General features: G+C 41.4%; 1 protein-coding gene and 1 long non-coding RNA gene across 2 annotated transcripts; one reads left to right on the forward strand and one right to left on the reverse strand.

The window, feature by feature from the left end:
* Positions 1–3,273: 3,273 nt before the first annotated feature.
* On the forward strand, positions 3,274–13,227 carry LOC139208889 (uncharacterized). Its single transcript, XR_011585192.1, has 3 exons — positions 3,274–3,288; positions 8,345–9,146; positions 13,094–13,227. It is a non-coding gene; the product is annotated as an uncharacterized lncRNA (long non-coding RNA).
* Positions 8,420–11,618, reverse strand: cd302 (CD302 molecule). The gene is made up of 6 exons (XM_070838659.1): positions 11,436–11,618; positions 9,981–10,106; positions 9,766–9,876; positions 8,899–9,081; positions 8,725–8,745; positions 8,420–8,622 (listed from the first exon to the last, which is right to left on the reverse strand). Exons 1-6 carry the CDS (start codon positions 11,524–11,526, stop codon positions 8,420–8,422), a joined length of 735 nt encoding a protein of 244 aa, XP_070694760.1. The 5' UTR covers positions 11,527–11,618.
* Positions 13,228–14,132: the final 905 nt, after the last annotated feature.

A 14,132-nucleotide genomic window follows, 5' to 3' on the forward strand; every position in this document is an offset into this window, starting at 1 on the left:
AAAGAGCGACAAAACCCACCTGTGTTAAATCCGGTTGTCTGGTGATTTCATGACACGCTGACACACGAGGCTTGAAACCACAACAAGCATCACACAGACGCGACTTTTCTACGTGATTCACTGACGAGCTGAGAGCGAACTTCTCTCAAATGATACAATAACGGCAATAAGACGTGTTTTCATCGGCGGTCCGTTAATGTTTCCGGACAAATGTTGGCTCCGCAGAGTGCATCAGCTGGCAACAAAGACGAGACCCACGCTGCAAGGTAATAATGACAAGACCGAGCAGCGCTGCCTGCCCCCCTCCGTCCGCCTGTCTGTCTGTCTGTCCGTCCGCCTGTCTGCGAGCCAAGTACCGGTGTCATATTAAACGTTAGCGGCTCTCATGTCACAACAGCCTCCCGGACACCGGGCTGCCACCTGCACACGACAACACTTACAAACCAGAGCAAAGTTTCCTCCAGAAAACGCCGTGAGTACTTTTTTTTTCCCGCTGTGAACTTTTCTCCCCTCCGCCGCGTTGAACTCACGGAGCTCCGCCGAGAGGATGCTAGTTGGTGCTTTAGCTTAGCGTTAAGTAACGTTAGCTTAGCTGTTAGCCCGCTGTTAGCGGAAGATTTGTGAGTAAACACTTGACTGGTGGTACCTTTAGTTAGGGTTACCCGGCGAGCCAAAGGGCGCAAAAGGGCAAACACAAGGCAGTTGAACTCACCTTATCGTCGATAATCAGCGTGTTCCTTTAAAAAAAAAAGGCGAGACGGAGGGGGAAACACTTAGTCTCTTCCCAGTTTCTGCGCCGCTTTGGGGGATGCTGTTGGTAAGAGGGGAGTGGGTCCTGGTGGTAGGAGTGCGTGGATGTGTTGGTCTCTGGTGGCAGATGGAGGAGTCTCTCTCTCTCTTTCTCTCTCCTCACGCTCACTCCGACCAACTCAGGAGAAGTGACGTCAGCTCCAGGCTCCTGCTAAAAGCCAACTTTTGCTTCTCAAACCTGCAGCCTGCAAAGCGCAGAAAACCGGAGCCCTACACCGGGCATCGTGTCTGCGAGCTGCGGGACCAGGAGGTGCACATGTGGAGCACAGTGCCACATTATAACATCCTCACTGTGCTCGGGCCTCTTTTGCCTGCTTTGCATGTGAGGTGCATGAGTCTTAGGAGCTTTCCACCACATCTCTGGTGTGACAGTGAGCATAGTCCTGCACCAACTGTGTGTTCTTTTGATTTTCAAATGCTGCAAATCTCAGGGTTTGTTATTATTTATATATATATATATATATATATATATATATTATGCAAAATGCACTTTTTTAATTTATTTCCAACATAAATATGTCACCAGTGTGCTTAGTGACGGTCAAACTATGAGAAAGGACGTCCGCTTTCTCTTTTCCCCATTTGTCAGTAAATGTGTGTGAAAACAAGCCATTGAGAATTTACTCCCCTCATGATGTCATAAGGAGATCTGTTGACCACGTGACCTCCTTCAGCAGGCCGACTGTCCACGCCCACTGAAGACCTCCTCAGTCCACCTCGCTGCCCCCCATTGTTCTTCCTCATTAACAGCAGCTCCCGGCAACATGAAAATAATGAAGACGAGCAAAGCTCACTGATTGTCCTGTTCTTCTAAAACGGAGTTAGCAGAAAGAGGCTGAAATCAGCGGCAGCAGCCATGTCTGTTATGAGAGACCCTTAAACCGTGTAAGGCTATTCTAGTAGCATCTCCACAGTCAAGTATGGACTTGAGAAAGAAACCTTTAAAAAGATTACTCACTATATAAGTCACCTATTGATATTAATAATATTCAAAAGAAGGACAAAATAAGGTTTAAGGATAGATTGCCTATTGCCTTTGGTAGAAGATCGCCATAGTTTGTTTAGTAATGTATAATCAAAGGAGGCAGGTACACTAGTTTTTGCTGAAAGTGTCAGTGAGCATAGAGTACAAGACATAGAGTATGTAAAATCTGAAAGAAAGTCTTTTTGAAGATCTCATTTCAGTCTTATTACCTTACCGGCAAAATCTGGATAGCAGCATGGCAAAAAGAGTGCAATAGCAGTGAGAACAAGAAAAGAAGTGATTACAAATTGAAAATTAGGTGAGTCTGTATTGCAGTGCAGCAGTGCTGGTAAGCACAGAGGGTGCACATTAGTCTGGATTACAAGGCAATTTAAAGAATGGTAGGTATCATTGTCAATTATAAAAGACCAACCAAAAGGTCACTGGTTCGATGCCCAGCTCTGACAGGAGGCTGTTCTCCAGCTGGGGACAGAGGGGTGGCTGGTATCACATCTCTGCCTTTAGCAAGACACTGAACCCCCCCCCCCCCCAAAAAAAACCCTGGAGCACAATATGCATATGTCTGGAAAAGACTAATGTCTGTTGCCGTGTGTGTGTGTGTGTGTGTGTGTGTGTGTGTGTGTGTGTGTGTGTGTGTGTGTGTGTGTGTGTGTGTAATCATCTTCCATCTTCTATACTATATTTTCTCTTTTCAGGGCTCTTCTGTCAGAATTGTTTGAAAGTGTGGACTGCACAGTTCAGACCACAAGAAGCTCAAACTGGGATAGAGAAACTATTAATAAGGCATTCATGTTTTGGTGACTGTTGAAATAAAAGAATGAAATAATAAAGTTACTAAAGTACCTTTTTTCTGATCATTAAGCAAGCATACAGTGTGCAACAATATGGGGTGCATTTTATCATTCCGCTCAACCACATTTACAGCACAGTGTAATGAAAACACTCAGTATGAACATGCATCACTGATGTGAACCGATGTCGTGCTGTAGGTCCAGTGCTTAAATATCACAAATTAACTATAATTTTGTAATGAATTGTTAGATAGAGAAAGATCAACATTTGCTTTTTTGCTGGGAGCGTAGAGTCGAGCTAATGAGATTTCTGTGTGTTAATGTCTGGATGGATAAAACAAAGAGTTACTCATGATTACAGCACGCTGCGCCACGTTGTCTTTTTTTGAAAGGTTTGTTAGTGTTCAGGGGATGGAGTGAATTTTCAATTCATGGCTCTGCACCTTTTGCCAAAGCACACTATACATGAACTTGAGCTAATTGGATACAGTAATTAAGACACAAAGACACGTAGATGAGGGGAAAAAAAAAAATCTATGTTCAGCATTTGTAATTTAAAGCAGGTTTATTTGCTTGTTCACCATCTCCTGTGCTCATTGATTTTCCTCCCCCCTGATTCTGTGTCATTTTAGATGCTGCAGTCGCTGGAGCCACTGACGGCCTGGACTGAGTGAAACACGCCTGGCTGGATGAATGCACGTGGTGAGAGGGGAAAAAATTATTTGATAAATTCATCAGCCGAGCCACAGGATACCTCAGTTTTTAATTGTATTGGACAATCATCATTAGAGGAAAGGAGCAATGGGAGAGATCAGAGCAGCGTCAGTTTCAAAAACCTTTTTCCGGCTGTGGTTTTTCACACTGTATAATCAAAATGTCAGCCTACCTTGGTCATTTGTAATATAATAAGTCGCAGTCGATGGCTGCATTGCAGCAGCACGCTGGGGGAAGGGCAAACAGTCTGTCCCCTTTTTAAAAAGGAATTTTTGAAGAGTCTTGATTAGAAAGTATAATGAGATACCAAAGACACAGCAAAGATGATCTCTCTCGAGACTGATGGAAAACAAATTAAGATGGTGGTTTTGTTTTAATTATTATTTTCCTATCAGTCCACTCCACACAGAAAGCTCCGTATACCCTTAAGGCTCAGGAGCTGGACTCAGTGCCATTGATTTATTTTTTTTCCTGACATATTTAAATACTACAGATTTTAATCGTGTCAGCACACAATGCTCTGATCCCTTTAAGACCAAAGCCTTCCAGCACTGCACATGCATTTGATTTAGAAAATGGCCCAGTGTCTCAGCTAAAAGATGGGTACATTCATCGCCTAAGTGTGTGTGTGTGTGTGTGTGTGTGTAATATGTCGTTTGAACTCTAGGCTAATACATTGCTTTCAACAGTTCTTGAGCTAACCAATCCCAAAAATCTGCCACACCACGTGAGTAAAAACGTAAGCTTGTATCCTCTTATGGTACAGTTACAGTAGCTTTTATTCCCCCATGCATTAATTCAGGTATCTCTTTTTTTTTGCATTAATTTCGCAGTAAATATGTAAATATGTGGCATTCTCCAAGATAACCGTATTCCACACCACAGGTGGCAAAAAAAAAGAGCAGTATGAAATATCTTGACAGCATACTCTGTTGGTCAGAGAGCACTCATCCAAAGAGTGTTTTCCTCTGTTAATTGGAGCATGTTCCAGGATTGTGAATGGGGGAGAAACCTGACACTTCCAGGACATAAGAAACAGATGCTCTACATGTCTGTGTCCAGACACCTTTCCCAGGAAAGACAGGAGCAGGAACACAAACAGAGGATAAGCTGAACAGAAAAAACAGCTATCTGGTGGAATCCCGAAAAAGAGAGAAGCGGGATTGTGGTGAAACCAGAAAGACCGGATAGAGCATTTTATTTACACATAAGGCAGGAATCAGTACTGCTTCTTATGCGTTTACATGTTTAAGACATGGCGAAGTCTATGATGACACCCCAAAGGTTGTCTTTTTTTCTGTATTGTATTTTATTGACACCTAACCTGATAATTAACAGGCTTGAAGAAATGACGTCTTGTGACCAGCGTGGCTCTCGTTCTCATTCCATCTGTCACGCTGCTGCATGTCATATCTTATTCATGCATACCAATGTCCATTTTAATTAGTCATTCTGGGTCAGTGCAGACCTCTTCCTGCTTCAAGCAGTGGTGTGGCAGATGTGTGGATGAAATTAATTCGCTATTATTTGAGCGAAAATAGGCCATTAGAGCCACTGTGACAAGACAACAGCCCCTTTGTGCCAATAAAATGCATACATCCCAGTTAAACAGAGGGGATGTAAAGATGTAACACGGTAAGCAGTTGAGTTACAATCTGCAATAAAAATAATAAATAAATAAATGGCTATGCCTCAAAAGGTTCATCATGAATTAAAATTCAACCTCATTATTTCCAAAAAATCAAACAAGGCATTTCAATATATTAGTGTTACAATTAATTATCATAATTAGAATTATCATAATTACGCCTGCGGAGGAAAACAGATTTGAGGAAACCATCCTTTTGCATGTCAATACATGTTTTCCTCTGCTGCAACTGGCGACTTACATACAAACACTCCTCTGTAGCATTACAGCAAATTACTAATAATTTGTGAAGGTAGAGCAGACCTTCTGCAGCCGGATAATCGCACTGAATACCATTTTGTTTTCATGTCATTATTCATTCTTAACAAATCCTAATCGCTATAAAGCGCGTCAGATGAGGGCAGACATTAAGAGAGGTGGAACCTGTGTACAGGAAGAAAAAAAGGGGCACATTTACAACCACACTCACAGCTTTCTAAACGTAACATTACGAGAAGCAATCAGCTATTGTATGTGGAATAAATTGTACTTTGTTGGATACTTGTGAACAGGAATCACTGTCGAGCCTTCTAAATGTGAGCCGTGACAATAAACATCTGCTGAAATCTAACCAATTAAGTCATTTAAAAGGTCCAGTCTGTTAATTTGAAGTGTCGTGTATGTTGGAGAAACGCACTGCGTGCTTTCCAACCACTATTTTTGACAATGCAGACCTTTTTTACTCCCGTGTTTATTCAGTCATGTTGATGTACAGTAAAGGAAACATACAGACAGGGTTCTTGCCTGTCTCTTAAGCCCTGTCATTATTCTCTGCCTCCCTCTGTATTTGGTTATCGGTAGAAAAAAATGTTAACTCTAATTTTAGAGAGGCAACAATTTAGAAGCAACACCCCCAGAACCCCTCACATAGCCCCTTCGGCTCCAGCCCACACCCTGCTAGGGTCCTCTCCTGCAGGTCTGTCCCATTCTGCTGTCTCATCGTGCATAACATGTTAATTATTGGCTACCACAGCGAGACTGCATGACTCGCTCATCAAGAGGACTTTAAACCTCAGCTTTGAGACAAGATAAGCTCTCTGTAACTTATCATCAGATCCTGTATTGGTTAAATGCTTGGAGATAAACGTTCCCTCTAGACTTTACGTATCAGAGAAAACAGCAACAGCATTTTCTCACAGCAATGTCCAACTGATTATCTTCCATCTCCACCACACCTCATTGAGAAGTGGAGGAAAATCCTTTCCCTGCTCTGTCAATGAAGGCACTTGACAAAAATATGAATCACTGTCCCACCTTGTGGCCAAAACTAGAAATGACCTGGACTGCTAGGAGGATAAGGTTAGTGTTGTGTTCCTCTACTATCAGTAAATGTAAATGTTGATAATCCCTTTAATAATTCATGACTACATTTTCTAACTCTTTTATATAACTAGATTTTCTAACTGTTTTTGTGGAGCAAGTGCTCCACAAAAAAGTCGTACACTGCCAAGAGTTAAAGAGAATTTGTTCGACGACAGACTTCTTGGAAGTCTAATAATATATGTGCATGAACGGGAAGAGGGAAAAATTAGATTTCCTGCTGACTTCTCTCAGTTCTGTTTCATCTTAGCGCACAGGACATTTGGAGAGAGTGACACTTTTAAGATGACAGTGTATTAGATAGCCCCTTCAGAGCTAATTGGACTCCATCTCCAATTTCCTAATGTCCTAATTCATCCTTTTCTCCTCAATTATGTGTTGACATATGAGGGACGGTCCGGTTTTATTTATTTTCCCTTTGCGCACTCCAGGGAATATCAATCACACTGTGGTTGGGTTGTTTTGATAAAATGTATTAATTTTTATAAATCATGTTTTTTTTTTTTTATTGTGCACCCCAGGGATTATCAATCAAACCGGTGTTTGTTTATATGTTCCTTTGCAAATGAATGCTTCACACACTTATATATTAACATTATTTATGCTCTATAAGATCACACAATACACTTTTAGACAGTTTTTGACACTGCTGGACAACCCAAGGCTAGGAGATGACATATTACCTAGATCACATACTCTGATCATTTCAACAAGAGCAAAAAAAACAAGCCCTTCTTACAGGCAAACATACTTTATTTTTGGGTTCAGATTCTGCCAAACAAAAGCATTCATGCTGCTGAAAATGTGTAACACTGTTAAGAGGGGTAATTTATACAAGGTAAAAACGTCTCCTGTCGTCACTCTGCTTAGTGCCACAGAATCAAATCTTGATTGTCTTAAACGTAACAGGAGGATTTATAATGACCACTCAACCACACAAAAATAAAATACTGATAATCCCAAGATTGCATTTCATAGGGCTGCGAGAAAACATTCACTGTAAAGACAAAAAAAATATATATATTCTATCTTTTAAACAACACATAAAAGTGAGTGTAGATTATTTTAACAATAGCTTTGAAAATATTGTGGAATGAATTAAGACAGAGTGCCCCGTTTTATTTTTCACAAAATCTGGCTTTACTGGCTATATTTCGGTAAGTCTCACTAACATTGCCACAATAAAAGCCGAAGCTGGTCAGGACGTTCTCTGGTAGCGCGGGTTAAGACGGCTTTCTATTTCAACACATTTAACCTGGAAAAGAAATTTATGGACTGTGCAAATCTACCTCACTGGCGACATTATAACGAGCCGATTGCTAACGCTCTAGCTGGGCCCTTGTTCGGATCAAGATATTTACATGTGCCCATGATAGCCTGCGATCGGTTGTTCCTGTTTCTTAAGAATACTGCTTAGAGGGGAGGCTGATTTTACACACGGGAGGTCAGTTTATCATCATGGTTGTATAAGTTCTCCTGCAGCTCTGGAGGAAGCTTTCTAAAGTGTGAGAAAAATAACCCTGGATTATGGCATCATTGTTACCTCAGCTTGGGTTTTAAAAGTATAACAGAAAGCCTCAGTTGCAAACTGGAATCTAAAAGACACAAAAAGTTTACCAAAAACATGTGGTTAGTTGAAAAAGTAGAATCCAGCATTTCTAGAGCTCGATACATATTAGTGACTCAACATCAGGATGCCTCAGTCTCTGCTGCATTCACTGACCATTCGCCCACTTTAAATTAACAACAGTAAAGTACTTTCAATAATGCAAGAGGGAAATAATGTTACCCAAAGAAATGTGTAGTGCCTGATGATAACTTATATCAAATCACAGAAAATTAAAGATGGGTCTTGTGAGTCTTCATTAGTGCAAAGTGACAAAAGTCGAAGAAGTGAGATGTTTATGTGCCACGGTGAGAGGTTAGTATTAAGCCTGGCGTCAGATTCACACTCCTTTCACACATTATTCTGAGTCATGGCATTAAAATGTGTTAACCTGAACCTATTTCCCAACTGTTTTTTGTTTTTTTTTTAAGTGCGGGGCGCATGAACACCCACCCATCGAGGAGGGCCCGATGCCTCCTATTGTGGAAGAGAGAGGACAAGTTCTCTTATGGCACGCTGTCAGTCTCCTCAGCCTCCACCAGGCACGACTGGTCCGTGTCCAGGACTCGGAATGGAGGGTGGTACTCGAACGCCGTGAGGATGGAGGAGCCAAGATTGTGCTTCTGCTGCAGGAACCAAATAACAGCTGAGACTCCCATGATAGCCACCACGCTGAGAATGACCAGGGCGGACAGCAGCGCGCTGGGTTCTGGGGAGGACAAGAAACAATGCAAGGAAGGTCGCCGCTATAAACACAAGATCACAGAGGAATAAGTAAAGAAACTGCAAAAATGCTCAAAGGCCTACTTACTCCGCTTGGCTTCCTCTGCTTCTGAAAGAAAAGAGAAACAGTGAAGCAAGTGGAGAACAATCCAAACCATATTTTCTGAGGTCACCTCAGACTCTTAGAATTAACAGCATAGCAGCAGGTCTAAAATATGTCTGTACTCATTTGTTGCGTTAAAAAAAAAGACTTAAATCTCACTCTGCACTGTCTCACAGATGACTCCGTTCTCCACGTCGTCCAAGCAGCTGACATTTTCCCACTTTCCCGTGTTGCTGTGCAGAGCCACACACGTATCTATGGGCAAGAGGTCTGACATAGAGGAGCTGTCCTCCCAGTTGGCGAATTGCACAGGACTTTCCCCAAACCACTTCATGTCTTCACCTGGGAAGATAGACCAATCAGCACGCCAGAGTGACAGGCAGCGAGAACGCCAACAACCATCGCAGGTAATTTCAACCATGGAATGGGAGAATTATTCTGTCCCTTTTAAAGCCTCACAGGAATTGAAATGTGATTTAAGAGATTCCAGTGGCTTAGCTTCCCACACAGCGCCTCCACTGGCCTGCAGATTTCCTGAAGTTGTGCCAGGATTTGAAGACAAGGACGAGTCAACGTTGTTTTTTTTTTTAATTCAAGCTTTAAAAGTGGCTGGCACTAGCACGTCAATTCAAACTAATTCAATTCAAACTCGGTCAAACAGCAGAAAAAGGTGAAGATGAGTCTTGAGTTAAGGTTATTTATCTTCACTGGAGTCAAGCTACTGTTACCGAGAATAAACATTCAACTTTTAAGCCGACACGGACAAGACGTTCAAAAAGTACTCCGAAATGTGTGGGTTGACCTTTTTTGTCACAGAATGTCAAACCCCTACAAAGACACAGATGACACACAGACAGAGACAGAAGGCTTTATAATTATTACAAATATCTAAAAACAACAGTCCAGTGTCGGCGTTCCATCTAATTACCTCCAGACAGTCCGTTTTGATTGTCATTGAGAAGTAGAGTTTATCTTATGGAAATTAGCCAGCATGTTTTCACAGTCCTCCGGTCACGTGGTACTCACTGTTTGTGTCATAATACATTCCCAGCCACACGTTGACATTGTTTTTCCACACCGCTGGGCTATATTTAATGACAAAGTCATTCTCCTCAGCGCTCTGGACGGTCAAAAGCTCTGGAAGAAAAAAAAAAAAAATAATCAAACACACACACTGAGATTGTGGCCCATTTGTCATTTAGTTTTTGACAATATATTTGGTAGTAAAACGTCTCAGATACCGAATCCTTGGCAGAGGGTTTTTGCTCTCTCAAACGTGTAGCTTTTGATGTTGTCTTCTTTTCCGTGGACAAAGTGGTAACAGCCTCCTCCAAACGGCACCCAGGTACGCCCGTCTGCGGGACAGTCTGAGGAAAAACATGACAAAAACATGGCAATGGAAAGATTTGGCAAATCAGTTGTGTGCATCTGTGTTGGATGATTTAGATATTGGAAGCAAAATGGCTTTGTGAAACATGACAGACTACAGAAACTAACATCAAATCACTTTTTTTTTTTTTTTTTTTTTTTAAAGGCGCTGCAACAACTTTGCGTCATGCTTGTTTGGATGCCATTTAACACCAGTCTACATCTTCCAATAGCCTCTACATGTCCGTCCAGATGAAAATACTCTTAGTTTCAACTTGTGACCACTGTTCCTCTTTATCAGTGCCGTTTGCCTCCCTGTTTGGCAAATGGAGTCGAGGTTTTCTAGACTGTTCCACTTTTAGTTTTAGCTGTCTATAAGAACAGTTTAATTGTACACATCAAGTATTAAATGCATTTTAATTTTAATAGCCCTTTTAATGGGGCAGATTTTACAGCCATGTGATATACTGAAGTTTCATAACAGAACAATAAGGCGCGCTTATCAGTTTTACCTCGACAGAAACAGGTGGAATTTTTTTTTTTTTAAGCTTCTTCACTTTCACCATAATTTACCATAGATCTATAACATCTATTGGGTCATTCAAAACATACAACAGCAGCACTTCATAACTGATGAAAGAAACACATTTAGACATGACATTTTCTTGACTGCTGCACCTGTTATTTGGAGTCCGTTTATTTTGCCCTCTGTGGATCTCAATCTGTCTCAAAGTTTAAAGTGAACTCTTAAAACTCCCTCCAGTCAGATCTCTCTTATGGCTGACAATGCTAGCTGCCACTTTATAAGATTGTCTCATCTTTGTAGGTGTTTTAGGAGGTAACAAACTTTACTTTACAGTTAACTCTTTTCCAATTACTGCACCTATTTAGATGCCAATATCAATGTCATCATTACAATCCGGAAACCTGGTCAATATAATGGGGATTTGGGGAACATTTGTGTTGCTAATGAGCCACGATCACATCATCCTTCTGGAAGCCCAGAACGGAAAACACTGGATTTCAATGCTTTGTTTGCGTTAATGTCTTTCGCAATACAGGCGAGCACGCAGCTTTTAACTTGGTAACTCTGCCTCAAAAGTTACGTGTCCACATGCACAACAGCTGCTTTGGTAAGCAGCGATTCGTTTACACGTCTATTTGTAGTTTTTACGCGTCCTTGTACACCAAACAGGAACCACACAGAAGCGCACGCAGAGTTTCAGGGCACTTTCTGCACTGTACTGTAACGCAGGCCTGCGCTAATGCTACGACCAACAAGCCGTGCCTCCCTCCCCCCAAAAAAACATCTCGTTTCGGACTCTTACCTCCAGTGAGACCGAGCTGCAGCTGGACACACAGCGCAAAGGCGCAGAGTAGCGCTGAAAACTGACGCTGCTTTTTCTCCTGCGACTCCATGTCGGCGCAGACGAACAGTCCTGCAGCTCCAAACTAGTTTCTCTCCGACTGTCGCACGACTCGAGTGTCCGCAGCAGAGATCCCACCCACACACACACACACACACACACACACACACGGTGATTTACAACAAGTTGGTGTTCCTCCTCACACTGCTTGGAGGGCGGAAGTACTCACTACAACCAAGAGCAAATCTGAACACTGCTGTCTTGGGTTTTTTTGTTACAAAATGGGCACGTAGATGATTCACGGCAGCGTAGGCTGGTGGCTGCAGAAGCCTCCTTGGTGATGTTGTGTTCGTGTGGAGCTTCAGTTCTCCAGGATCACAGCATCGACTGCACACAACGGAGCTGTAGGTGGCGCTGTACGCACACTGTTCTCCTCACCGGCTTGGCTTCAGGGTAAAAAATGATCACCAGTAAGATGGAGATGAGAAAGGAGGACTTTATTTATCCCACACTGAGGAAATGTACTTAGATGTCACCGTGAAACTTCCTCAGATAATTACAACTAACTAACTACAACTTACAACTACAACTTACAACTAATGCTTCTTTTTTTTGCACAACAGGTTTTCTTGAATTTCATGTTTAAATGTGCAAATGCGGCATTATCTAATTCACTGATTTGCACACACAGAAATCAATCAAAATTATTTGATTATTTCATTCGATGACATTTTAGAGCCAGAGGAAATAGTGCATACCTTTTTTTTTTATCACTCCACAAATCAGAAAATCCTGTGAAAATAGTGCGAAAAACAATTTTCGCCATGTTTTTAGGAATAAAATGAGGCTTTCAATGACATTTGAACAACCCCCTCTGTAAAAACCTGAAGAATTCAGACAGTGTAAGTGCTCAGAGTGTGAGCAAAAAAACTCATGTTGAGAAAACAGCCTTTTGAAAACACCCTTTGAAGAGGCAAATAGACAAAGTGTAGTAAAATCTAACACTAAAATGTATATTTTGGATTTTTTCTTTCCACTAGTATGAAAGGAGACATGTTATGGAAGCCCAAAATATCAAAATGAATGTGTTTCTCACTGTTATGTCTCGTCTCTATTGGGTTTTTCTAATACTGCATAACGCAGTCTATTTTTTAACACACTCAAATGTTCCCTGTAAGCTGAAATTGTCATCATATTTATATGATATGACTCATATTTTCAATGATATGGTTAAATATTTCGAATTTTTCTGATTGTCTACAAGCTCATACCCTCATACCCGTCATTGTGACGGGTGTCAGGCTCTGAATTTGCTGTCAACAAGAATAAAAAAAGAACAGAGAGAACAGTTAAATTGTACATATCAAGTATTAGATGCATTAATAACCCTTTTATTGGAGCAGTTCTTACAGCCAAGTGATACACTGAAGTTTCATAACAGAACAATAAGACGCTCTTATCAGTTTTACCTCGACAGAAACACATTCACCATAATTTACCATAAATCTGTAACATATTTGAAATCCAGTTTCTCTTCCTTCTAATGTTCACTTTTATGCTTTTCTGGCAGGGATTTTGTTACTGTGTTAGTCATGTTTTTTCCGTGTGTCTTTTTTCAGTGACGTGTCAGGACCATCTTGATTGAACAAGATGACGCATCACACGACCCGCATACTGTAAACATTAAACTTGTTCAAATGTGAATGCGGTATTTAGTCTGAAACATTTCACTTCAAATTTGTATTTGTTAGTGTGTTTTGCTCGGCCAGCAGGAAGCCAAAACCACGGGGGGACACAACAACAGGAGCACTTAATGATTGATTATAGAAACACATTTAGACGTGAAGTGATCAGCTGATTAAACAAATTGTCGACTGACAATCTTTTAAATGTATTAATCAAACACGGTTTCTGGCTCCAGCTTTTCAGATGTGAGGATTTGCTGCTTCCCTTTGCTTTATAGCAAACTGAATATCTTTGGGGTTTGGACTGGTGGTTTCAAACACATTCATATTTGAATAATTTAGATTTTGTTTAGGTTTCTAACTAAATTATTAATCGATTCATTTGGGGGGGGGAATGGTGTATTAACTGGTAATGAAAACAATTGTCTGCTTCCTTAAACATACTGTATTACTGTAAACCTGCATCATATTGCTCTATATTCTAAAGTGATTCCATTATTATGGACATTTTACGGCATCAAAACACATCACAGAGTTGAATCAACAGCTCAGTACAACGATCTCAACTTTGTATTTACTGCTAGAGTTGTTCAGTCGACTGCATTATATTCCATTTGCTGTGCCCATCTGTATCTACTCTGTATCTGCCACATGTAACATATCTAGTCTAGCTTCAACTGTAACAACACAGCAGTGAGTAATTGCAGTCAATATGGTTTGGAATTACCCTTTAGGTCATCAGTGTGTAGGAAAGTGCAGTTCCCTCTCCCTACGATACAGACATTACTTAGGGTATGGATGTAGGATGCCTCCTACCTGAGCAGGTGAGGGAGGGGACAGCAGAGAGCCTCGGGGGCAGGGCGGTTGTTCCTCAGGCAGGAGAGGGGGTTTCAACCCCATCGCTCGTAGGCGCAGGTGGCACAAACACAGACAGCTGGAGCGTGAGTTTTACTCCTCGTCTGGAGCTGGTGGC

This window comes from Pempheris klunzingeri, chromosome 10 (assembly GCF_042242105.1).
Source record: "Pempheris klunzingeri isolate RE-2024b chromosome 10, fPemKlu1.hap1, whole genome shotgun sequence".
In the NCBI taxonomy this organism is placed as follows: domain Eukaryota; kingdom Metazoa; phylum Chordata; class Actinopteri; order Acropomatiformes; family Pempheridae; genus Pempheris; species Pempheris klunzingeri.

Excerpts from the sequence above, each read along its gene's own strand:
- cd302 (XM_070838659.1), bottom strand. The coding sequence starts at position 11,526 with ATGGAGTCGCAGGAGAAAAAGCAGCGTCAGTTTTCAGCGCTACTCTGC. Across the intron at positions 10,107-11,435 it reads GCAGCTCGGTCTCACTGGAG|ACTGTCCCGCAGACGGGCGT; the intron begins GTAAGAGTCCGA and ends GTTTTTCCTCAG. Across the intron at positions 8,623-8,724 it reads AGCAGAGGAAGCCAAGCGGA|AACCCAGCGCGCTGCTGTCC; the intron begins GTAAGTAGGCCT and ends TGTCCTCCCCAG.